Source organism: Lacerta agilis, chromosome 17 (assembly GCF_009819535.1).
Source record: "Lacerta agilis isolate rLacAgi1 chromosome 17, rLacAgi1.pri, whole genome shotgun sequence".
NCBI lineage: Eukaryota > Metazoa > Chordata > Lepidosauria > Squamata > Lacertidae > Lacerta > Lacerta agilis.
In genome coordinates, this window is record NC_046328.1 from 3,140,374 (window position 1) to 3,165,549 (window position 25,176).

General features: G+C 44.1%; 1 protein-coding gene across 2 annotated transcripts; it reads right to left on the bottom strand.

The window, feature by feature from the left end:
- Nucleotides 1-1,080: 1,080 nt before the first annotated feature.
- On the bottom strand, nt 1,081-11,906 carry TMED2 (transmembrane p24 trafficking protein 2). Of its 2 annotated transcripts, XM_033174248.1 has the most exons (5): nt 11,699-11,906; nt 8,215-8,407; nt 7,643-7,663; nt 4,229-4,336; nt 1,081-2,932 (listed from the first exon to the last, which is right to left on the bottom strand). In XM_033174248.1, the coding sequence occupies exons 1-5, from the start codon at nt 11,876-11,878 to the stop codon at nt 2,808-2,810; spliced, it is 627 nt and encodes a 208-aa protein (XP_033030139.1). In that variant the 5' UTR covers nt 11,879-11,906; the 3' UTR covers nt 1,081-2,807. The 2 variants fall into 2 exon arrangements, with proteins under 2 accessions (XP_033030139.1, XP_033030138.1); XM_033174247.1 differs by lacking the exon at nt 7,643-7,663 and having other exon boundaries at nt 11,699-11,903.
- Nucleotides 11,907-25,176: the final 13,270 nt, after the last annotated feature.

Below are 25,176 nucleotides of genomic sequence, written 5' to 3' on the forward strand. Positions count from 1 at the left end.
TTCCATCCAACATCCAACCCTTACAGTTTTTGGATTCAGGTGGCGCTGTGAAACAAATCTACCCTGACCTATTGCCTTGCTTTCTTACTCCTCTCTCCCTTGTGCAAGGGTTGCCAATGTGGCACTGACTGTCACAGCTGACACCCTTCAAGTTTTTCTCTAGCTCCAACAAAACTTGTGGTTCCCCCTGCACCCTCATTCACTGTTCCCTTGGTAATGGAGGTGCTTATCCTTTTCACCCCTCAAAAGTGCATGCAGCTGGAGGAAGAATTTGGCAAGAGTGAGAATATCACTTCTATGTGCTTTTCAAGGTTCAGACTATAAGATGCTATTTTCACCCATAATTCTTTTTTTTTTTTTTTGTAAAGTGTGCATGTGTACACACTGTGTTTCAGGTGCGGAGTCTGGTTCAGGGAGGTGGGAAAGAAATGAACAGAGGGTGACACCCACCCACATTGCTTGCTCAAAAATCCAAATTTGCTCCCAGGCCTAATGAAGATTGGTGGTCTTAGTCTTCCTTACTGGATTGTAAGCCTGCAATCAAGGATCTCTGCTGCTTTACTTTTACTTTGTCATGACATTTTACCTACTTAACAAAATACAGTGGTGCCCCGCTAGACGAATGCCTCGCTAGACGAAGGCATTCGTCTAGCGGAAGGCTGCCCCGCAAGACGAAAAAAATTTTATTATTATTTTTTTGTCCAGCGAAAACCGCGGTTTGCATTGCCGCTTCGCTAGACGAAAAAACCGCTAGACGAAAAGATTCGCAGGACGAATTATTTTTGTCTAGCGGGGCACCACTGTAACTCTGTATAATATCCTCTCTAAATGTCTGATAGGGCTGACTTCACAGCTTGCCAATTCTCATGCAATCTACTTGGGCAACCAAGTTCGTACACATCAGGTTAGGTTAAATTCTCTGGGAATGGAAATACTTTAAAGGAGATGTTATTGGGTAAGCTTTTTATCATAATCCCAGAAAGCTCTTAACATGCAGCTGCTAACAAACAGTAAAACAAAGAAATAAAGAGTAGAATTGCTCTTTAAAGACGCAAAGCAAGCATCAGGCTGTAGGATTGTTTTTTTTAAAGAAGGTGTTTTATTTATCGAATCTGGCCATATGTCAAGAACTTTTAAATGTACATCTTCTCATTAGAATTCAACTTGTCTCACACAAGGGTTGGCATACAACAGCTGCACTGAGGTGGGGAGAGCCACCCCTTTGAAGGACAGCTGCTAAGTGTCTAGCTGAGGCTGAAAAGATTTACTTGAACCATGAAAACTTGTAACAAATTTTAATTAAATTAAATTTGGTACAAAACTCTTATGCATTACTGATAGAATGCTTCCCCCACTCTTGAAAAGAACCCAACCCCACCCACCCCCAAAATTACAACCAATATACATCAGTTCAATATACATCAGCCACAACATAATCTTGGATCAGCACCCCGCTCCCAGAGACAGACATGGTGATTTTTAAACCCATCATCCAGACAGCAAGAAGTAAACTAGGTGGTACAAAAACTGAAGTTGATGTGTGTTTAAAAGAGAGGAAAATGAACAAAATTATTTCAATACAGCCTAATTGGGAGTGCCAACTCCTTTCCTGAGTGAGGCTCCTGTTCCTTTAACAGCAGTGCAAAAAAGGAAAACCTCAACAGGTACACTTTATCATGGAGCTGCAGTAACAGGAGCTGCACCTGCTGAATTTCTATGTGCTGCTATTAAATGTGCAAAAGCCTCTTGGGAAGATGCACTGACAGCAGGGAAACAGCACCCATTTCATTTCTCCCCGCTACATAAAAGGCACAGGAGTCTTCATTATAGGAAAGGTGGTTGCAATCCTAGTGGTGTTATGACCACACAGCAGCAGAGCTGCTCCTTCTCTGATATATTGGATGCGTAGCACAGTAATAGCCTCCCTTCCACCGCCTCCCAGACCGCCCATCACCATTGTTAAAACCCTTTGGCATCAGGAACCAACATCCTGAATACTAGTTCTACAACAGTGCCAAACACAGGAGCAGCTTTGGATTGTAAGCAAAAAGGAAAAGATGTAGCTAAGTCCCCCCTAAATGGCTGCCTGTTCATAAATTTGCACACAAGAACACATGGTTAACTGGCAAGAACTGTGTTGTATTTTCATATCTTTAATTAAGAGCCTCAGGACCAAGCCAGTGTAATTACAGCAGGAGTACAGGAGACTTTACAGAAGCCACCTATGCACCCCTTAGTAGAGCAATCCGCTGGTTTCAGTATGTTTGAACACCAACATGCCCATTTCTTTCTTGGCATGCTTTCTTGACAGTACTATCAGGCTTGTCTGCATGCCACAATTCCACTCCTGGGTAAAGCGGAGAGGAAATCCTCTGATCAAATTAAAAAGTGTCTCCCCCACAGGCATTTAAAAGGTGTTTTAGGACCTTGTGCCATTTCCCTTACACAAAAACAGTATTCTATTACCAAAAAAAGGGAGACAGAAAACAATCAAGGAAAAGTTTCACTTGATCAATAGCGCTGGTTTAAAAACAAACTTTTGCAATTTCGTTGAACTCACTTTGGCTTGTGAGAAACAAAGTTTGCCAATTTCAAAGTACAACTCTCAGCTCATGTTTCCCTAGAGAGGGTATCTATAGATACATAGATATATAAAATTAAGCTAAGAAGAAAACTGAAAACACAAGTTTTATAGTTCAGAACATAGGGATAAAGAAAAGTAAGTGAATTTTGTGACCAAGTTGTTTTGTAGAAGTGAATGGAGAATCTGGGATCACTGGAGAGAGAGGCAAGGGGGGAAAGTTTGATTAAACAACTCTCCGGACTTCAAAAAACCTCTTCAGATAGTAGATTTGTCCCAGTGTCATGGCAACTAGTACAAGAGCTTCAAAGAATGACCAGAGGACCACTCTGCTATTTGTGTTGTCGTTAACTAGTGAAAAAGGAGGAAAAAATACACTTGATTAATATACAGGAATGAAAAGAAGCTAAACACACTGAAGACTAGAGAAATGAAGCATCACCTCCTCCCATACAAACCCACCCTGCATGCGCAGATCATCAGCTGAAACCCTGTTCTGTGTTTCCAACCTGCCAGCTGAGGTACAGCAGGCAGGTACATAAGGTTAGGGTCTTTGCTTCTGTTGATTAGTGTTGCAACCTTCTCCAATATGGCTGGCTACTTTATTTTGAATGTATAGTTCTTGGTAAATACGTTGTCATTTTCTGAAGTGCTGCTTTGAGAATGATACTCGCCCTTATATTGGAAAAATAGTGTTAAGTGATGCAAAACAGGGGGAAATAATTATTGATGCAAAGGAAGTAGTAACACCCAAATATGCCCTGGGAGTACAACCATGTTTTATGCACTTTGTTTTACAGGATTCTCAAAAAAAGTTTCAAGTTTTCTCTTTTCTAAAAACATGCCAGCATTTAAGAAGCAGCATGAAGAAAGTTAGTGTCAAGCAGTGTCTAAGAGACTACTAAGGTACAATTAATAAATTTATTTGATTTAAATATCTCTCTGCCATGAACTTTTAAAATTGATTTTTATTAGTTTTACAACATAAACTAATTTTAACACATTTAATATTAACACATTAATATTCAGAAATTAAACAAGATTCTTCTGAATCTTAGGACTTCCCTTCTCCCCTCTGTGGGTCCTTAGTATATCTAAGTCAACTGCATATGATAATTTCTCCACATTAAAGTCCTCCAAAGTATCCAAAGTCTCTGTCGCATTGAAGGAGTTGTTAAAAGTCTGCTAAAGAACTCAAGTCTTTAAATATAGTCTTGATTTTCCCTATTTCTGATTTCTGTGGTGGGGAGCAGGGAGACAACTCTCTTTCTTGGCCTTCCCAAATTTATTCAATATGGGGAAAGACAGAAAGTCAGGGCTTATTAAGAGATAATGAGCATGAAGCACTTTGATGCACTATATAAATCAGCTGTGTAGAGAGGAAGCTAGTAACTCTTATAGCCTGCTGTTCTATTGTAGATGTGGAGGGGAAGCTGCCTCCTTCAGGACATGCATAGACGCATAGGCTGCTAAAGCCCCTTGGATAATTTTCTAGAAACCAGCCTTCTACCAGGTGCAGATTGACAAAGGAGAGGCAGCAATCTGCTGCCCTTCCACTAGCCCACTAAATTCCCATACCACAAGGAATGGAATGCTTTGCTGGGTGGCGATGCAGGAAACCTGCACATGCCAACCAAAACCACTTACTTGCTCGGTGTATCCTTTCACGGACTTCCATGTATTCCTGTTCATGCTTGACAGCGGTCATGGCCACCGCTAATTCATTAATCATCTCTTCTAGCTTGTTCTGATGAGCTGCAGATGGATCACAAGACATCAGATTTGTGATGTAAGCAACAAAACCCAGCAACAGTGGCATATAAGGCTGAAGTCTTCACAGCCAACAACTGTACATCTTGGGGAAGGGTTGACTTTTTTTTACCAGGCACAAAAAATTCCATTTACCTGAGTATTCATTCCAACTTCCAGTTACCTTGGGCAAGTTAGATGAACAAGTATTGCTTTCATAGCATTACAATTAAGATGCTTTAAATAACCAAGGCAAATAACTTTGATATACATACAGAGCTCTGTTCTATAAGTCACACATATGACTGCACTTACTTATATTCTGTGGTTGGTTGGTTGGCATCTGTCTGTCTCTCTCAAGAGATAGATAATGGAGTGCACCTTCAGGGGTGAAATGAAACCGCTGCGTTAGCAGCACTGAAGTGATTCCTCCAGGGCAGAAGCCTGCATGGTATACATGGAGGACCTGGGCTGCCCAGATTACAAGACCCTCTCTCAGCCTGGCTGATGTGGTCCAAAGGAAAGCAGAACAAAATGTTTGGCGCCAGCTTGGCTGCAGGAGCTGCCATAAAGAGGCATACAAGGTGCCATCCAACCATCCACCAGAGTGGCTGGGGAAACTCAGCCAGATGGGTGGGGTACAAATAATAAATTATTATTATTATTATTATTATTATTATTATTATTATTATTATTATCATCATCATCATCATCTTAGGGACTCCACTCCAGATTTCTGTAGGGTTTACTGCTTAGTGTTTTCTTCCTAGTCAAAAGTCCCCTTCCACTATTCTACTGAATTGGCTGTCTTAGGCTGCAATCCTAGGTAAAGGTAAAGGGACCCCTGACCGTTAGGTCCAGTTGCGAACGACTCTGGGGTTGCGGTGCTCATCTCACTCTATAGGCCGAGAGAGCCGGCGTTTGTCCGCAGAGTTTTTCCAGGTCATGTGGCCAGCATAACTAAGCCGCTTCTGCGAACCAGAGCAGCGCACGGAAACACCGTTTCCTAGGTATAAGACCCATTACGTTCAATAGGACTTACTTCTGAATAGACATGGTTAGGATTGCCCTTTTAATTGCTGTGTTTTTAGGGTGATGATTTTTGTTTTACTAACTGGTTTTATTTAACAGTCATGTGTTTTACATTTGATGCAATGCTCTTAGCAGCATATAAATTCAAAACATATATTTGTAGTCTACTCTCTTCAGAGCACTTATCAGAAAGCTGGTCTTCGATTTTTCTGTTTGCTGATTCAAGGACCTAGGATGTGTGTGTATAGGGAGTCTATTCCCAGTAACCCCTGTACCCCCCCCCCAAATGCAGCCTGTCCCTTTGAAGAGCAGCTCTGCTGCATTACCACTGTTCCAGCGGTGCCTGTTATCTCTCAGCCTTAAAGCAATTCCCTTCATCTACGGCTGGGTCCCTTTATGGCCAGGGAGATGGGGCCATGTCATGTGACCACCACCCCTCCTGGCAAACTGGAGAAGAGGCATCTTGATTCAATGACCTAAGCATTTATTTGATCACTGAAAGAACCATTTACCAAGCAGACATTGCCTGATGAAGTGTGATAAGGGAATGAAAAGCAGTTTCTACTTGAAACCTACTACATTTATATCCTGTTCTTTTCCCAACAAGAGAAGTCAAGGAAACTCACAAAAGGGTTCCCAAGCAACCTCCCATCCTGCCACTGACCAGAACCAGATCTCCTTAGCTTCAGCAAGGTGGGGGTCTCATGTGCCTGCAAACTATGCCTGGAAAGCAAACTTACAAAACTATTTCACAGAAACTTAATGCTGGGATTGAGAACAGGACAGGTGCAGAGATTTCAATGAGCAAGCCAACAACCTTGAACAGAAATACAGTACCTGGTGACTTTGTAGTTTTGTAGAATCACATTCAAACAGAATCTCTGTTAGGGAGTGAAAAACTTTTACAGAGAGACCTTCCCTCCCTCTCATTCACACACACAGAAACACACTCTTCTCACACCCACTTAGTTGACCCACTTTGAGAAATACTGGCATGAATTACTTTGCTTTCACGGTGTTTAGTTAGCACAAAAAGGCAGAATTCTTTCTAGAGGGATAAACTGGTATACAGTGGTACCTCGCAAGACGAATGCCTCACTAGACGAAAGGCATTCGCTAATGAAAGGGTGATTCGCAAGACGAATTTCCCTATGGCCGTGACTCGCAAAACGAAAACGTTTTGCGATTTTCCCCCGTCAAACCACGCTTCCTCCGACCGTGCTTCGCAAGACGAAATTTCCGCTATATGACAGCACTTGCAGAACGAATTAATTTCGTCTTGCAAGGCACCACTGTAAAGTGAGAGAAGAAGAATGGGAAATACAAAGGAAGACCTCAAACTTTACATCAAGACCTTCAGGTCCAAGACAAATCACACAAGTAATGCAATATGGGTGCCCTATTAGTAAGACAACTCTTATGCACACTTTTAAACATGCCAACACCCACACATGTGTGTTAAGTGGTGGTCTTCAGACAACGATCTCTCTCTCAAAATGATTTCAATCTGTCAAATGGTTTGTGTGTGGGTACTCAGGCTACTGGTAGTAATTGCTGGAACAGCACAAAAGGACCAGAAAACTGGAAAGGGTCTTTAGGTCATTTAGTCCAACATCCTGCTTGATCTGGGTGGATACTTACGATGACGAGAGGCCTAGCTAATATCCATCCTTGCAGTTTTTGTCCTGAACACTGGCAGGAGGAGACCAGTAATGGCATGAAGGGCAAGGAGGAAACTATGAATTTTTAAAGCTGGGGTAAAGGGTCAATGGCCTCCTCAAGAGACATACAAAATAACAGGATATGAGGGCAGAAGAGAGAAAAGGTATAGGAGTGTGCACCTTTCCTGACAATTAGCCACACCTCTTTAGGCCAGCCTCCCTCACAGCTGAGAACCACAGTCATGATCCAAACATGATCCAAACCATGCAAGTTGGTCTGAGTGTTTATACTTGCATTTCTCAAACAGAATCCTCCACAACTGAATGAGAAACCAGTTTTAAAAGCAGTTCCAGATTTGGTATTAGGTTCAGACAGGGAAAGGGGATAGGAAAGAGAAAAGAAGCCTACAGTAGCAATTTGGATCTTAATGGTTTAAGGACTTCAAAGTGGCAGGAGCTGTTCACACTCAGACCTGAGTGCAATACCGTTGTGGTAATCATTGCATATTAGCAGGAAGTCACACAAAGAGTGGCCCCAATAGGCATTAGCAGATTATGTAGCAAATTATGAGAAGCGAGGCAGGAGGACTAGCAAGCTTCTTAAAAGCATTGCACATACCATCCCAGTTATCTCCACCACCTAAAAAAAAGCATGAGAAATGAACAAATATACAGGAAGATGATGAGCAAGCCTAGTAAGCAAAGGTAAATATATCAAAAGACATGATGGGCGAAATGAGGGATGAGGGTAAGGCTGCAAATGACACAGGGGCAGAGGTATGAAGAAACCACAGTGAGAGGTGGGAGAAAAGCTACCAGCTACCTGACTCAAATGTTCTGGCACCAACCAGTCTTTAGAACGCTACTCTGCAGAAAGCTGAAGAATTATGTACAATTCTAAAACATCCCCTTTTAGGCACAAGATTACCCGTATTTCTTTTTCAAACTGATGGGGGGGGGAGAGATAATTTAATTAAATATCCCTTATATTTCCCTGATCCATGTCCATCACATAGCAAAGAGAGCTAATAAGTTATATTATGAAGCATTTAAATCCAGGAGAGAATGTGTTTGGAATTATGAAGCCCATAGTACAATATTTGGAAAACAGAGATGCAGGGGAAGGACAATAACATATAGGAGGAGAACGTGGGTGAAAGGTGCCATTTTGTTTCCTGGATTTGCCCTCACCTTCTGTCTCCATATCTTGCCCCTTTGGAGCTTCACCAATGTCAATAGTGAACATCACTATCTTTGGAGTCATGGTGGACATTTTGTTGCTGAAGCAAAACTTGTATGTTCCATCCATGTGAGCAGCAAAGGTGTATTTCCCATTGGACTCTCTGTCTCCTTTGTAGATGACTTTGTTATCAGGCCCCATTATCTGGAAACAAGAAGGAAAACCTTTACTTTTCACCACCTTATGCATCATTCACATCAATAAATTACATGTGCCTTGGGGAGTAATTGGCTGACACATTGTACAAATGAAGTGACAAACCACAAGGCCAAATCGAGCATTTGTTGCTGCCTCAGCTGACATCTTCCAATTTTAACTTCCAACCAATGTTTAAATTTGTATTTATTTGCTCTACATCTCATTGTGCAACCTGTAGCACTGAACACAAGGATCTTACCTGTGCTTGATGAAGCATCCTGCGGTAGGCACCAGAGAAGCATTTCTCTCCAGGCCTTTCTTACCCAGAGCATTGCATCATGTCCCCTCTATCCTCCGACTCTGAGCTTGCTTCACCACATGAGCAACAGATCTTATCTACTCATGTAGCAGAAGAAAAAGGAGGTAGAACAAACTATGCCACTTCTGGCTGTGGGTGAGTGATGCCATTTTTAAATGTTACTCCACATTAAAACACACACAAACACCCTCCTCTATTGTTTGGCTTACCACAAACTGTACTCGGGGCAGCAGGGGGGTGAGGGTTCATTTTCGTTTTATATATGAAAACAATAAATCTTTTTATTAAAAAAAAACACCTCCCAGCAAATTAAAACTAACACAACAGGAATTAAACCTTAGCCCAACCTACTCACTACTGTGCTAATTTCCTTTAAACCATACTAAACAAAAAGATAGGGAAGCTTGCAAACATGAAAACCCCAACTGCAGCAACCTTGTCCATTCTACTGATTCACACAGCTACATGAGTTTATCAGTGCACTTATTTCTCCAACAATGTGGAATTTTTTTAAGAATGCAAAGGTGGGGGAGCAAACTGTGTTTAGAATGATGGGGAGGGTTTCAAAAACAAGGCATCTGAGGGCCAGTGTCCCTGTCTGAACTGCTTTCTGCAACTACACCAGCACAAACAAAAGTCGGGGAGCATTGTGTAATTTGACCTGATGGAATATAGTACTTCAAGTCTAGCTTGGCACACTGTGGTTGCTCCAATGCCTTCAACAGCAGTTAGTGTTTAATTTCCATTTGACCCCAGACACATTTTGTCAAATCAACTACCTGTGGAAAGGAATGGCAACAAGCCCATGTAAAGATTTTATTTAACATTTTCAAAAGGTACGAGCGCCTAATACAGGGTTACAAACGTAACTACAACTACACATCCAATGCCAACAGACACTGCTCCATGCCCTACCCTCAATATGCTCCTACTGACTAACCATCACATTCTGTCCTTCCACGGTTCCACTTCACACACAGGCAACAAAACCTTTTCTCCCACCCCCATGTAGTAACCTAGTACAGTGTGCATGAGCAAACATTTATGTCCTGGTGACATGCACAGCATAGTAAGTTAGGAGTTGGCAGAAGTTCTCCTCGCTCACCCACACTTCACAACCATTTTCTCATCCAGCCCCACTCCATCCCACCTTCTCTGATTAACTAAGGCTCCCTCACACTGTAAATTATGAAAGAGAAGTTCAATGCAGGAATGACTGCAGTGGTCACAGGGGGGAAAGACTCAACTTTTGGGAAACTCATTTGATCACCTGGGCCAATCTCAGAAAAAAATATTAAAATAAATCCTGTGTTACATGTTGTCTTTTGTACTGAAGTAAACTGACACTAATTTCATAGCCAAGTGTTTCCACACAAACCAGCTAAGTTAGAGTTAGTAAACTTTAAGTGCCATCTTCTAACTGCTCTGCTGTACTTAATAATCAAAGAGAACACATAAAAAACTCTGGTCTTCCTTTGCCCACAACTTTTTGTTTAACTTCATTCACACAGTACTCTAAAATCCTCCATTGTTCTTCCTCAATCTCTCCCTCAGCAGTGTCCTCTAGCTGAAAACCCCTCCCATTCCAAATACAGCAAGGCATTTTGCTGATTTCCATCAAGCCTCTATGACTAGAGGGATTCAACTCTGGATTTTCAGCCTTTTACATTTTCTGTGTCCAATTCTAAGTTGGAAAAGCACTTCAAGAGTATAATAAACAAAACAATAACATTAAGAGAAAGACACCCAGGCCCTCCCTTTCCAAGCTGTCCACTACCCCCTCCCTCCATTGATCAGAGCCAACCTCCACATTTGATGGTTAAACCCCTGGAGTGAGAGAGAGAAAAGGTACACAGAAACAGGCACACTTAAGGCTCAAGGCTGTCTCAGACCCTCTGATCTAAAACAGTCCTTCCCTAGCTGTGCACACCCCTTGGGGGTTGAACTAGATGACCCTAAGGGTCCCTTCCAACTCTACAATTCTATGAGTCTCTCTCTCTCTCTCTCTGGGTGCTCTTTCTACTGGGCTTTCCAAAAATACTCTGTTGATTGGGGGGGGGAGAGATGAGGCAGTGGTGGTGGGTTGGTGCCCCCTTTGGCCTGAACCTGCAGGCCTTCTCTTTTAGCATATGCTGCACTTTACGAACAATTCAAGGACTGACAATCCTCTGCTCCAAAGCCATCGACACTCTTCTGGTGAGAAGAATTCACTCTACAGTCTGCACATGATTAAAGGACACATATATATACTCTCGTATCAACTTTCTCCAAGCTGTTGACCTCTAGATGTTTCAAACTAAAACTCCTGTCAGCCTCAGCCAGCACAACCAATATTTGGGAAGACGGGGAGCTATAGTACAGATCATGTGGAGAGCATCATTTAGGGGAAGCTGCTCCCTATATTGGCCAGCAAGAATAAACCCTGACACAAGCCAAGGCCAGACCCTTCCAACCCCCACGAAGGGAGCTTTCATAAGCCCTCTTCTGCACCTTCTCACGTCCCACACCGCCCAAGGCAGCCGACTGCAACTTACCTCCATGTACAGGTCCTCTTCTAACAGCAAGAAAGAGGAACCTGTACCCCACTGCAATACCTTCACACTACGATTTTCATAATCCCTAAATGTTGTCTAAACAGGAATGATCTTAGCAGGCGCCCAAAAGAGAACAGTGAAGTTGCCTGCTTGATCTCAATAGGCAGGGAGTTCCAACGATCAGGTAATTACGAATGCGGAACGAGTATTATGTGGCACCTGTAGAAAAGCCTACTCTAGCGTAAACCCCTAGTGTTAATGCGTGCGGGGCGGGAGAGAATGCCAGCGAGGCTAAGCCCTGGCACAAACCGAGCCCAAGCCACCGGGGGGGGGGGGCCGCCACCACAGGGTTCTTCTTCGTCGCGCCCTGCACGGCCGAGACCCTCCCACCACTCCCCCTCCAGTCCCTCCCGGTCGCCCGCCAGCTGCCCCGCCGAGACTCGCCTCCACGTCGATGTCGAGGAAGCCTCCCTCGGCCACTTCGAAGATGAGGCCCATCTTGGTGCCGGACGGGACCCGCTCGAGGAAACACTCCTCGGCGTGCGCGTCGATGCTGACGAAGTAGCCGGCCGCCGGGGCCGAGAGCGCAGCCAGCAGCGCCAGCACCGCCCGCACCGGCGACATGGCGGCGGCGTCGAGGGGAGGCTGGAAGAGAGCGAGGCCAGGCGAGGCGAGGCGGGCCGCGCCGAGGGGAGGGGGAAGAGGGCTAACGGGCTCGCGCGCTGCGCTCCGAAGCCTGCCAAGCCCGCAGAGCAAATGGGCTTCGGCGGAGGGGCAGCTTCCGGCCCACGCCCCGCCCCCTTCCGGCGCACGGGGCCCTCGCTCATAGGTCAGAGACGCGGCCCGATGCCACGTACGGCCTGCGAGGTGCGGGTGGGGGTGATGGCGGCCGTCGAGGTGGGGGGAGCGATGGGGCGGCGCCTGGCTGCGAGGCGTGCGTTGATTGGGCGGGGAGGAGAGGAAAGGAAAGCGGACGGCGGCCCCGCGAGGCCAATCCCCGTGCTTGGCGCGGCTTATGGGCGAAGCGACGGGGTCCCAAGGAGGACATTCCTCGCTGTTCCTAGATAAAACAAAATAAAATAAAAAATTCCTTCCAGTAGCGCCTTAGAGACCAACTAAGTTTGTTCTTGGTATGAGCTTTCGTGTGCATGCACACTTCTTCAGATACCTAGATAGTCTGGCCAAGGGAGGGCGCCAGGTATAACTTCCACCTTCTTGTTGTTTATACGTATTACAGAATCGCAGACTTGGAAGGGACCACGAGGGTCATCTAGCCCAACCCCCTGCAATGCAATATATTACATATTCATTTATTATTCAAATTACAGTAACAACATTGAAATAGCAAATTATCCAACAACAAACAGCCTGACCTGGTATATGTACAGACTTGTACTGGTAATTGCACATTATGATAGTTGCATTCACCCTCCAATTGCTGCTTTAATCTAAATTAGAAAGTGCACTAACGGGAAGACATAACACCCTGCAAGCAATTTAGGGTTATTGTAGGATTAATCAAAACAAAAAATAAATAAAAATTCCTTCCAGTAGCACCTTAGAGACCAACTAAGTTTGTTCTTGGTATGAGCTTTTGTGTGCATGCACACTTCTTCAGATACATATCCTCTTCAAAGACAAATCAGAATTCATGCTGAATAAAGAGCTGATCTAATCTAACCTCTGCATAAGCTTTGTGCAAGCAAATCAGGATGGACACTTAATGAATAGGTTGCCTGGAGAAGCCTGAAGGCTTCTTCCACCATGGGCTGTTAACTGGGGTTGGTGAGAGCTGATACTTGGTAGAGCTGCTGAAAAGGCTGCCTGAATAATATTGGATCCATTTCGACACACTGTAATTTCTGTTAGTGTATGTAATAAAAATTAGGTTCGGCCCCAGAAGGGAGTCCAGAACCCGAGGGAGAGCCTCAGCAGGGCTCCCCTCCTGTCAAGAGCACCTAAGAACAAATAGAGACGATACAGACTCTCCCAAAGCAAAGTGATAGTCCTTTATTAGAAAACTGCTGCAGCAGGGTGTTTTGCAAGCAAAAGACCTCCAACAAAGGCGCACAAGCTCCTATATAGACTTTTGAAATTGCCCCCCTCCAGCTCAAGACCACCCCTCCATACATTAGAATTACATCACAAATTGGGAGGGACTGGTAGCAGTGATCTGAGCATCTTGGACCCTGCCCCCTGCCTCCTCTTGCCCTCCACCAAAAACCCATCAAGTGAAGCAAAAGATATTTACATTTCCCTATTTCCCAGCCCCTTCATGGATCACTGCCTTGTCGTGGCGAAGGGGCTTGAATTACTCAGAGAAGCTATGGACAGGTCAAGATGGACAGGTCTTAGTGGAGAGTTTGGACCAAACGTGATCCACCTGGAGAAGGAACTGGCAAGCCGCTCCAGTATCCCTGCCAAGAAAACTCCATGGACAAAGACAACAGGCATATAAAAGATATGACGCTGGAAGATGAGCCCCTCAGGTCGGAAGGCGTCCAACATGCTACTGGGGAAGAGCGGAGGACAAGTACAAGTAGATCCAGAGCTGATGAAGCGGCTGGGCCAAAGCCGAAAGGACGCTCAGTTGCGGATATGCCTGGAAGCGAAAGGAAAGTCCAATGCTGTAAAGAAAAGTATTGCATAGGAACCTGGAATGTAAGAACCATGAACCTTGGTAAGCTGGATGTAGTAAAAAATGAGATGGCAAGAATAAACATTGACATCCTAGGCATCAGTGAACTAAAATGGACAGGAATGGGCGAATTCAGTTCGGATGACTATCATATCTACTACTGTGGACAGGAATCCCGTAAAAGAAATGGAGTGGCCCTCATAGTCAACAAAAGAGTGGCGAAAGCTGTACTGGGATGCAATTTCAAAAATGATAGAATGATCTCGATACGAATCCAAGGCAGACCTTTTAACATCACAGTAATCCAAGTTTATGCACCAACTACCAGTGCTGAAGAAACCGAAATTGACCAATTCTATGAAGACTTACAACACCTTATAGAAATGACACCATGTTCTTCTCATTATAGGGGATTGGAATGCTAAAGTAGGGAGTCAAGAGATAAAAGGAACAACTGGCAAGTTTGGCCTTGGAGATCAAAATGAAGCAGGGCAAAGGCTAATAGAGTTCTGTCAAGAGAACAAGCTGGTCATCACAAACACTCTTTTCCAACAACACAAGAGACGACTCTACACATGGACATCACCAGATGGGCAACATCGAAATCAGATTGATTATATTCTCTGCAGCCAAAGATGGAGAAGCTCTATACACTCAGCAAAAACAAGACCTGGAGCTGACTGTGGCTCAGATCATCAGCTTCTTATAGCAAAATTCCAGCTTAAACTGAAGAAAGTAGGAAAGACCACTGGGCCAGTAAGATTCAATCTAAATCAAATTCCTTATGAATACACAGTTGAAGTGAAGAACAGGTTCAAGGATTTAGATTTGGTGGATAGAGTACCTGAAGAACTGTGGATGGAGGCTCGTAACATTATACAGGAGACAGCAACAAAAACCATCCCAATGAAAAAGAAATGCAAGAAAGCAAAGTGGCTGTCCAATGAGGCCTTACAGATAGCGGGGGAGAGAAGACAAGCAAAATGCGAAGGAGATCGTGAAAGATACAGGAAATTGAATGCAGATTTCCAAAGAATAGCAAGGAGAGACAAGAGGGCCTTTCTAAACGAGCAATGCAAAGAAATAGAGGAAAATAACAGAATGGGAAAAACCAGAGATTTATTCAAGAAAATTGGAGATATGAAAGGAACATTTCGTACAAAGATTACCACAATTAAGGACAAAAGTGGAAAGGACCTAACAGAAGCAGAAGACATTAAGAAGAGGTGGCAAGAATACACAGAGGAATTATACCAGAAAGATATGGAGGTCTCATACACCCCAGGTAATGTGGTTGCTGACCTTGAGCCAGACATCCTAGAGAGTGAAGTCAAATGGGCCTTAGAAAGCCTTGCTAACAACAAGGCCAGTGGAAGTGATGATATTCCAGCTGAACTATTTAAAATTTTAAAAGAGGATGCTGTTAAGGTGCTACACTCAATATGCCAGCAAGTTTGGAAAACTCAGCAGTGGCCAGAGGATTGGAGAAGATCAGTCTACATCCCAATCCCAAAGAAGGGCAGTGCCAAAGAATGCTCCAACTACCGCACAATTGCACTCATTTCACACGCTAGTAAGGTTATGCTTAAAATTCTACAAGGCAGGCTTAAGCAGTATGTGGACCGAGAACTCCCAGAAGTGCAAGCTGGATTTCGAAGGGGCAGAGGAACCAGAGACCAAATTGCAAACATGCGCTGGATTATGGAGAAAGCCAGAGAGTTCCAGAAAAACATCTACTTCTGCTTCATTGACTATGCAAAAGCATTTGACTGTGTCAACCACAGCAAACTATGGCAAGTTCTTAAAGAAATGGGAGTGCCGGATCACCTCATTTGTCTCCTGAGAAATCTCTATGTGGGACAAGAAGCTACAGTTAGAACTGGATATGGAACAACTGATTGGTTCAAAATTGGGAAAGGAGTACGACAAGGCTGTATATTGTCTCCCTGCTTATTTAACTTATATGCAGAATTCATCATGCGAAAGGCTGGACTGGATGAATCCCCAACCGGAATTAAGATTGCCGGAAAAAATATCAACAACCTCAGATATGCTGATGATACTACCTTGATGGCAGAAAGTGAGGAAGAATTGAAGAACCTTTTAATGAGGGTGAAAGAAGAGAGCGCAAAATATGGTCTGAAGCTCAACATCAAAAAAACTAAGATCATGGCCACTGGTCCCATCACCTCCTGGCAAATAGAAGGGGAAGAAATGGAGGCAGTGAGAGATTTCACTTTCTTGGGTTCCATGATCACTGCAGATGGTGACAGCAGTCACGAAATTAGAAGACGCCTGCTTCTTGGGAGAAAAGCAATGACAAACCTAGACAGCATCTTAAAAAGCAAAGACATCACCTTGCCGACAAAGGTCCGTATAGTTAAAGCTATGGTTTTCCCAGTAGTAATGTACGGAAGTGAGAGCTGGACCATAAAGAAGGCTGATCGCCGTAGAATTGATGCTTTTGAATTATGGTGCTGGAGGAGACTCTTGAGAGTCCCATGGACTGCAAGAAGATCAAACCTATCCATCCTTAAAGAAATCAGCCCTGAGTACTCACTAGAAGGACAGATCCTGAAGTTGAGGCTCCAGTACTTTGGCCACCTCATGAGAAGAGAAGAATCCCTAGAAAAGACCCTGATGTTGGGAAAGATGGAGGGCACAAGGAGAAGGGGACGACAGAGGATGAGATGGTTGGACAGTGTTCTTGAAGCTACTAACATGAGTTTGGCCAAACTGCGGGAGGCAGTGAAGGATAGGCGTGCCTGGCGTGCTCTGGTCCATGGGGTCACGAAGAGTCGGACTGAACAACAACAACATTTCCCAGCCAAGTTAATCACACCCTTTTGTCTGGCACTCAGATATCAGGATGCCAGAGATTATGACTCAGGCAGAGGGCTGCTGAGTAGGTGGAGGGGCAACCCCCCCCCCCTTTGTTCCTGAGACAAAGAAAGACTTGGTCTGTTGGGAGTCAAAAAGGAGTGAGGCCTTTCTTCCTGTGCTGTTTTTCAGACATGTGGCCTTATTTGTTTTGGTACATTAATAGCAATTATTATATATAAATAAAATACCTTAAAATTCTTACAACATGTACTATATTTGAGGGCAATTTTATTTTGAGAATCTTTTAGAAACCACTCTTGAGAGCCTCTCAGGGCTATAAAAGCGAAATCATTCTTCATGGATTGGATTCCACTTAACCTGCACCCTTATTACTAACAGTTTGAGCCTATACATGTTTACACTGAAGCAAGTCCCACTTTTAGCAAATGGTAAATAAAGCCTTAATGATACTGTTACTTGCAGCAGCTGGAGCAGAAGTGCCCCAGTCACAGTGTATTAAGTCCTGTCCTTGGGCAGATAAATGAAGCATAGGAAAAAGGTAATATGTTCAGCTGTGTAAAGCAGATCACCACCACCCTCTACCCCCTTTAAGAGTGAAACAAACCATACATGGGTCTGTACAGGATTTAATATAATTAATATATCCTCTTACTAATTCCATCATAAGGTTATGGGCCCAGTTTAGGAATAATTTCCAGATATATTAAATAGTTTTTCAGCTTTTGAATGGATTTTGAGGCTTGAGTTTTAAACTGCTAAAGAGAGATTTTTTTTTCTTAGCCTCAAAGCACCAGAGAAAAACCCTTCCTATGCAACCCAGCAAATAGACTATTTATTTTTGTTTTTTTTTGATTTTGTGATGGTTTTACCATTTTTTGTAGTTTTTTGTGAAAAATATTTCTTTTTAGGACTTCTGGCATTTTTTATTTTAAGATGGATAGCAAGGGTTCCATTGCAGAGGAAAGCCCCAATTTACCTAAGCTTACTGAAAACAATTTCAACCAATGGAAAAGGTGCTTAGAAGCCAGATTTTTAGTTAGGGGAATTATGGAAAGTACCATCCAGTTTGTGTTAAGTATATTTCTAGCTTTTCAATAATGGATAGGAAGTCTGTCACGTGACTGCTACAGTGCTTTTTGGATTCAAGCTTTAATCTAAATAAATCTCTCACCCAGGCACAGTGAGAGCACTTGCTTGTGAATCCAAATGCCTTTTTCAACTTTTCAAGCATTTGAGCAGCTGTTTCACCTCTCTTAGTGTGAACCATTTGAGTATCTAAATATTGTCCAGAGTGATGGACACTGCTAGATTTTTCTGCTGCTGGCATTTCTTTATTAAGGTTTCATTTTCACTGGGTATCTGTCTCCTGTGGAACCCGTTCTGTATGCCCTGCAGTTGACTTGCAACATGATTAGTATGTCCATTTTGGACAGAATAGCTTTCTCTGTACAATTTGAAAATGTAAAATGCCAGGTGACCAGAGATGGTGAATTATATGCTGAAGCATGTTTGATTAATGGTGTATATGATACTAATCTTTCAGAACCCCAGTCTACAAATGGGGCACATTCATGGCAGAAACATGAAGCAGATCCAGAACTTTGGCACAGAAGATTTGGCAACAGAGAGATCAAAGCCATTGTGGAATTGTAACACCAGGAACTTGCAAGAAGGATGAAGGTAGCCCACAATAAAGTTTCTAAGTTGCATCACTGAATAAAGTGTTAAGCATTATTTTCCTCCATGTACAGAAAAGCACCAGAGTGCTTGATGTAGTCTACAGTGGTGTATGGGATCCAGGGAGTGCCCTCCAGCAGCATAATGTGGTTTGCTGGAGCCTGGGGAGCACACATGCTGGACATGCCTGCACCTGTTGGGCCAGCCCAGCCCTTGTCGCCCTTCACAGGCAAATCCCCCCAACACCCAGGGAGAGAAGCACCAGCCTACACTGGGGTCACCCCTTGCCCAGCTCCCTCCATTCAGCGATGGAGCTGGGGACATGGCAGCGAGGCAAGGTTGGGACCAGGGCCCAGAGACCCCCGGCAGCAACAAGGGAAGGATAGGGAGCTGGGGATGGGGGCCCACCAGGACGTGCCTGGGCAGGATGGGTAGCCACACAGAAGCCAGCACCTGCGTGGGGGCACCTGATTCGTGCCCCCTCAAAATTGTGCGCCCGGGGCCACAGCCCTGCTGCTCCCCAATGCTATGCCACTGGTTCCCTCCCTAAATAAAATAAGTATATTCTAATCTTACTATTTGATTTCTCAAGATACTGTGTTGTGTATTTTCTCAATGAGAAAAGTGAAACAGTGGAGATGTTCAGAAAATATCTTGCCATGGGGAGCAACAAGTTTCAGAGGAAACCCACAACTTTCGTCAGCCACCACAGGGATGAGTTTAATTAATACCACATTCGAACCCTCCTGGAAAAGGAAGGGATTACATGTGTAAAGAGTGTTAGTGACACTCCATAACAGAACTCAGCTGCTGAGAGAAAGTTCAGTTCTCTTATGGAGATGACTAGGTGCATGCTGAGAGATGCTGGCCTTCCCAAATACACTGCAGTGGCTACTGCTTGTCCCCACATGCATTTGAGACCAACACAAAAAACACACACACAAAAGGAAGTAGGTATTCAAGGTAAAGCAGGAGGCAGAAGGTGAAGTTGAGTGCTACAAAGCAAGACATGTCATGAAAGGTTACTCGCAAAAGTACGGAGAGGACTATGGTTAGACTTTTGCACCTGTAGTGAGATACACCCCCAGTAGTCGGATCGTTAGAACACCCTTATTCCCCCAACAGAGCTACAGTTCCCAGAGTGGTTAACAATAAATCCTTCTTCCAAGGGAACTCTGGGAATTGCTGAGCTTAGGGACTTACAACTCTCAGCACCCTTAACAAACTCCAGTTCCCAGGATTCTTTGGGGGTGGGGAAGCCGTGACAGTTTACTGGTAAGTGGTAGAATAGTGCTTTAAATATATGGTGTGGTTCCAGATTATTTTTGCAATCTGTAAAATGGGTGTAATAATGTCTAGTCTCGCCAAGTTATTGTATGGACATTTCATTGTCATCTTTGTAAGGGTCTGATATTTTAAGAGAATGCCTGAGTTTTTGAAACAGGTTAGTCTGTCAAGAGATAGATTATCCTGTGTTGTGTGAAGGAAGTTGCCTGGGGAAAGCTAAATTAATAAAAGGCACAAAGGCTGGGTAATCTCTAAGATGTGAGATATATCTATCTATCTATCTAGATATAGATATATAGATAATGGGATCTATCGGAAACACACTGGCGTATTTGTGTTGCCTTCTCAGCCATGTAATTCGTTGATTTTAGAATAGCTCAGGGGAAGCTGGCTCATTTCACTTACCATGACTGACTGGGTTGTGATACACTGTGACTGTTTCCACAAGTGATGTTTGAGTCAATGATTGCATTTCCAACTTCCATAAAATGAATTAAAAGGCCTCATGTGATTTAGGAATAGCTCTCTTCCATTTTGTGCCTGATAATAATAACATTCAAGTGTTGCATTTCAGATGTGTATTCTCCATCCTAGCCATCTTGATAGAAGGCAGCATGGTAGAAGTTTATAAAATTATGCACATCATGGAGAAGGTGGATGATGTTTGTTTTATCGTCATTATTATCACAGCTTCAACTATTGCTGGATGTCCCAACTCTTTACCTGGGAGTAAACCCCATTGAACTGAATAGGACTTATTTTTGATTAAACATTATTAATAATGTTGCTAAACACTGGAGGAACACAGCTGAAGCTACTATTTCATGCTGGTACCACAAAGTATGCTATATCCCATTTATGGAGAAACTAACCCCCCAAACGAGAGTTTTATGTGGCACTTCAAAGACAGACACATTTATTTGGAGCTCTTTTATTATGTTAATAAGGAAGACAATTCACAGCATCCTCTCTCATACTGTGTAAGAATTTGGAATGCTTAACATCTGTATTTATAACAAAATAAAATTAAAAATTCCTTCCAGTAGCACCTTAGAGACCAACTAAGTTTGTTCTTGGTATGAGCTTTCGTGTGCATGCACACTTCTTCAGATACACGTGACCAGAAGTCACGGCTACCCACCTGTAACTGTACCTGAAGAAGTGTGCATGCACACGAAAGCTCATACCAAGAACAAACTTAGTTGGTCTCTAAGGTGCTACTGGAAGGAATTTTTTTATTTTATTTTGTTTTGACTATGGCAGACCAACATGGCTACCTACCTGTATCTGTATTTATGTTTTAGTACCACATTCCCACTATGTTCATTGTGCTTGTTTAATATGATCTTATCCTTTTATATTTTGTGATGTAAACAGTTTTCCTGACCTGAGTTTTGCTGAAGTGTTATTATGTAGGAGCCACTGTGTATAGATTGCTAACAAAAAACAAAAAATATTTTTTAATTGTTTTCGTGGGGTTGTAACATGGGGAGAAATAGTTATTTGCTCAATTGTTGCTTGGTGCATTGCAATCCTCTTCCTTTGCAATAACTGTTACTGACTAAAAATGACAAATATATGTACTGATGTTATTATATTGTTTGTTATTATTCTGAACCTAGATATTATTCTTGAAAGTACATAAAAGAAAAAAAAAAACCAACTCCACATACTGGTAATTAGTACTGCACTGGAATTGTTTTAATAGCTGCTTTGTATTGTGTGTGTGTGTACATTCCAGCTGAACTATTTAAAATTTTAAAAGAGGATGCTGTTAAGGTGCTGCACTCAATATGCCAGCAAGTTTGGAAAACTCAGCAGTGGCCAGAGGATTGGAGAAGATCAGTCTACATCCCAATCCCAAAGAAGGGCAGTGCCAAAGAATGCTCCAACTACCGCACAATTGCACTCATTTCACACGCTAGCAAGGTTATGCTTAAAATTCTACAAGGCAGGCTTAAGCAGTATGTGGACCGAGAACTCCCAGAAGTGCAAGCTGGATTTCGAAGAGGCAGAGGAACCAGAGACCAAATTGCAAACATGCGCTGGATTATGGAGAAAGCCAGAGAGTTCCAGAAAAACATCTACTTCTGCTTCATTGATTATGCAAAAGCATTTGACTGTGTCGACCACAGCAAACTATGGCAAGTTCTTAAAGAAATGGGAGTGCCGGATCACCTCATTTGCCTCCTGAGAAATCTCTATGTGGGACAAGAAGCTACAGTTAGAACTGGATATGGAACAACTGATTGGTTCAAAATTGGGAAAGGAGTACGACAAGGCTGTATATTGTCTCCCTGCTTATTTAACTTATATGCAGAATACATCATGCGAAAGGCTGGACTGGATGAATCCCCAACTGGAATTAAGATTGCCGGAAAAAATATCAACAACCTCAGATATGCTGATGATACTACCTTGATGGCAGAAAGTGAGGAAGAATTGAAGAACCTTTTAATGAGGGTGAAAGAAGAGAGCGCAAAATATGGTCTGAAGCTCAACATCAAAAAAACTAAGATCATGGCCACTGGTCCCATCACCTCCTGGCAAATAGAAGGGGAAGAAATGGAGGCAGTGAGAGATTTCACTTTCTTGGGTTCCATGATCACTGCAGATGGTGACAGCAGTCACGAAATCAGAAGACGCCTGCTTCTTGGGAGAAAAGCAATGACAAACCTAGACAGCATCTTAAAAAGCAAAGACATCACCTTGCCGACAAAAGTCCGTATAGTTAAAGCTATGGTTTTCCCAGTAGTAATGTACGGAAGTGAGAGCTGGACCATAAAGAAGGCTAATCGCCGTAGAATTGATGCTTTTGAATTATGGTGCTGGAGGAGACTCTTGAGAGTCCCGTGGACTGCAAGAAGATCAAACCTATCCATTCTCAAAGAAATCAGCCCTGAGTACTCACTAGAAGGACAGATCCTGAAGTTGAGGCTCCAGTACTTTGGCCACCTCATGAGAAGAGAAGACTCCCTAGAAAAGACCCTGATGTTGGGAAAGATGGAGGGCACAAGGAGAAGGGGACGACAGAGGATGAGATGGTTGGACAGTGTTCTTGAAGCTACTAACATGAGTTTGGCCAAACTGCGAGAGGCAGTGAAGGATAGGCGTGCCTGGCGTGCTCTGGTCCATGGGGTCACGAAGAGTCGGACACGACTGAACGACTGAACAACAACAACATTGTGTGTGTGTGTGTGTAGCCTACTGCTTTTCATAGTTTTGTCACTTGTGTTTTTTAAGCATTGTTAACTTACTGGTTACAGTTTCCAGAAGGTTAGTGGGTTGTGTCGGTCCCACTGCAGCAAAGTCAACAGGGTCCTTGGGGTACATTAACAAATGTATGAGGGCCAAAGCTTTCTTGGATCAGAGTCCACTTCATCAGTGTGACCTTCATGAATCTGTTGAAGTTGATTCTAGCTCATGAAAGCTTATTCCGCTATAAAAGTGCCTTTCTTGAAAATTAATGCTTAAAAAAATCTTGCTAACAATGAAGTTCAATGAAGTCCAAGTCCAATGAAGTGGGCTTCACACCATAATAAATTTGTCAGACTTTAAGGTGCCCAAATGTTTAATGCCTGGTTTTGCTTCATTTTATAACTAAGAGTCTTAAAGACAAACGTCACTCACACCATACACTGAAAGCACTCTTGTATGACTTTTAACAGGCATGGCTTTCCCCAAAGAACCCTGGAAACTGTAGTTCCTTAAGGGCGTCCTAACAACTCTCAGCATCCTTAAGAAATTACAGTTCCCAGGATTGGTGGTGGTGGGGAGCCATGACTGTTAAAGTGGTGTCAGAGTGTTCGTGTGACAACAATCTGACACAACCAAACTTTCTTGGATTGCCTTCTGCTTCATCAGAAGCATTACATGTTGTTATTAGCTTCCTTGAGCTTTTTAAAGCAGGCTGCAGATGTTTTAAATCAAGGACAGCCAACACAGTGTCCACCAAATGTTGGAAGCTAGACTGCTGGTCCATGTAACTCAGTTCTGTCTACATCAGAGGATGAAAGGACCCTGTGTCCCTCCAGATCAACCTTACCCAGCCTGGTGCCTTCCATATATTTTGGAAAACAACTCTCATCAGCAAGTATAGGTAGTCACCAATTAGGAATAGGGATGGAAGCCATTTGGTTCTTCCAGCCTGACTCTATTTTCAGGCAGGATGCAGATCACAACCAGTCAAATTCAGGTCAGGCAATCATAGTTGGAAGCTCTTGTCCAACAAACTCGCTTTCCCAAAAGACCAGACTTTTCGCGATAAAGAAAGTGAAGGGGAAATGCAATGGGAAGTGTGGGGTGATGCTTCCTTTGGCACAATTGTTATCTACCTTCCCCACAAATGAATCAGGGCGGGTGCTCAGTAAAAATCTGGGATTGTCTGATCTCCATGCAAACAACCCAGGATGAAACAGACCACCGTGAAGTGCGTGTAGTCCAAAATTTATTCAGGGCGTCATGTCGGTGAAGCCCATTCCAGATGTTGTGGGGCCCCAGCTATTTTCTTTCCCACCCAGCCAAGGACAATGGGAATTAAGAACACAACAGCTGGATGGATCAGCCCAACGGCCCACCGAGCCCAGCATCCTTTTCTCTCAGCAGCCAGTGGTGGGAAGCCGGGAAGCTGGACCCGAGCGCAACAGCCCTTGGTCTCCCTTCCCTGGGATTCAGAGGCAAACTGTCTCCGACCTGGAGGCAGAGCCCCGCCATCGCGGCTGGCAGCCGCTGATAGCCTTGTCCTGCGTGAATCCGTCCGATCCTCTTGTAAAGCCGTCCAGGATGGCGCCCGCCGCCGGCTCCTGGGTGAAGAGCCGCTTTCTTTCACCTGCCCGGGATCTTCCCACGTTCAGCTTCCTTGGAACATCCGGGAGGATTCCCCAGGCAACATCTGGTGGGCTGGCCAACTTCAGACAAAACAAGGAGCCGGCCAAAGCCATCCTCGGGAGCTGGGCTTGCACATCCTTCGACGCTACCATTCCCGATCCCATCGCAGAACTGCTCCAGAATCCATCCCAGCTGTTCTTCCCTACTTGGATGGGGCGGGGGGCGGGCATGCGTCCTGGGCAGCCCTCGTTCCCTCCTCCTCGCTCGCTCCCTCCCTCTCTGCCTGATCACAAGCTCAAGTTTATATTGGAAGTGAGCGGAGGGAGGAGGAAGGGAGGAGGAGGAGGGGTCTGGGGCTCGGTGGGGAGAAGGCGACCGAGATTTGCTTCTCGCCCTCTCCGTCTTCTTCCCAGGATGCCCACCGGATCGCCGGAGGGGCCGGGGTCGGGCCGGGGGTGGCCAGCGCGGAGCTGCTGCCACTAGCTAAGTTTTGCGGCGGCGCGAAGCAAGAGCCAAGCCGCGGCGCGCCAGAGAAGTTTGCAAGTTGCGCAGCCCGCGGGCTCGGCTCTCTGGTCCCCCCGCTGCCCCGCTTGGGAAAGGCCGCTCTCGCGCCCCGAGAGGCTGGCTGGCTGCCGCCGCCTCGGAGGGA

Excerpts from the sequence above, each read along its gene's own strand:
- TMED2 (XM_033174248.1), bottom strand. The coding sequence starts at position 11,878 with ATGTCGCCGGTGCGGGCGGTGCTGGCGCTGCTGGCTGCGCTCTCGGCC. Across the intron at positions 8,408-11,698 it reads TCCTCGACATCGACGTGGAG|ATAATGGGGCCTGATAACAA; the intron begins GCGAGTCTCGGC and ends TCTTGTTTCCAG. Across the intron at positions 4,337-7,642 it reads TGGTGGAGATAACTGGGATG|CTCATCAGAACAAGCTAGAA; the intron begins GTATGTGCAATG and ends ATCCATCTGCAG.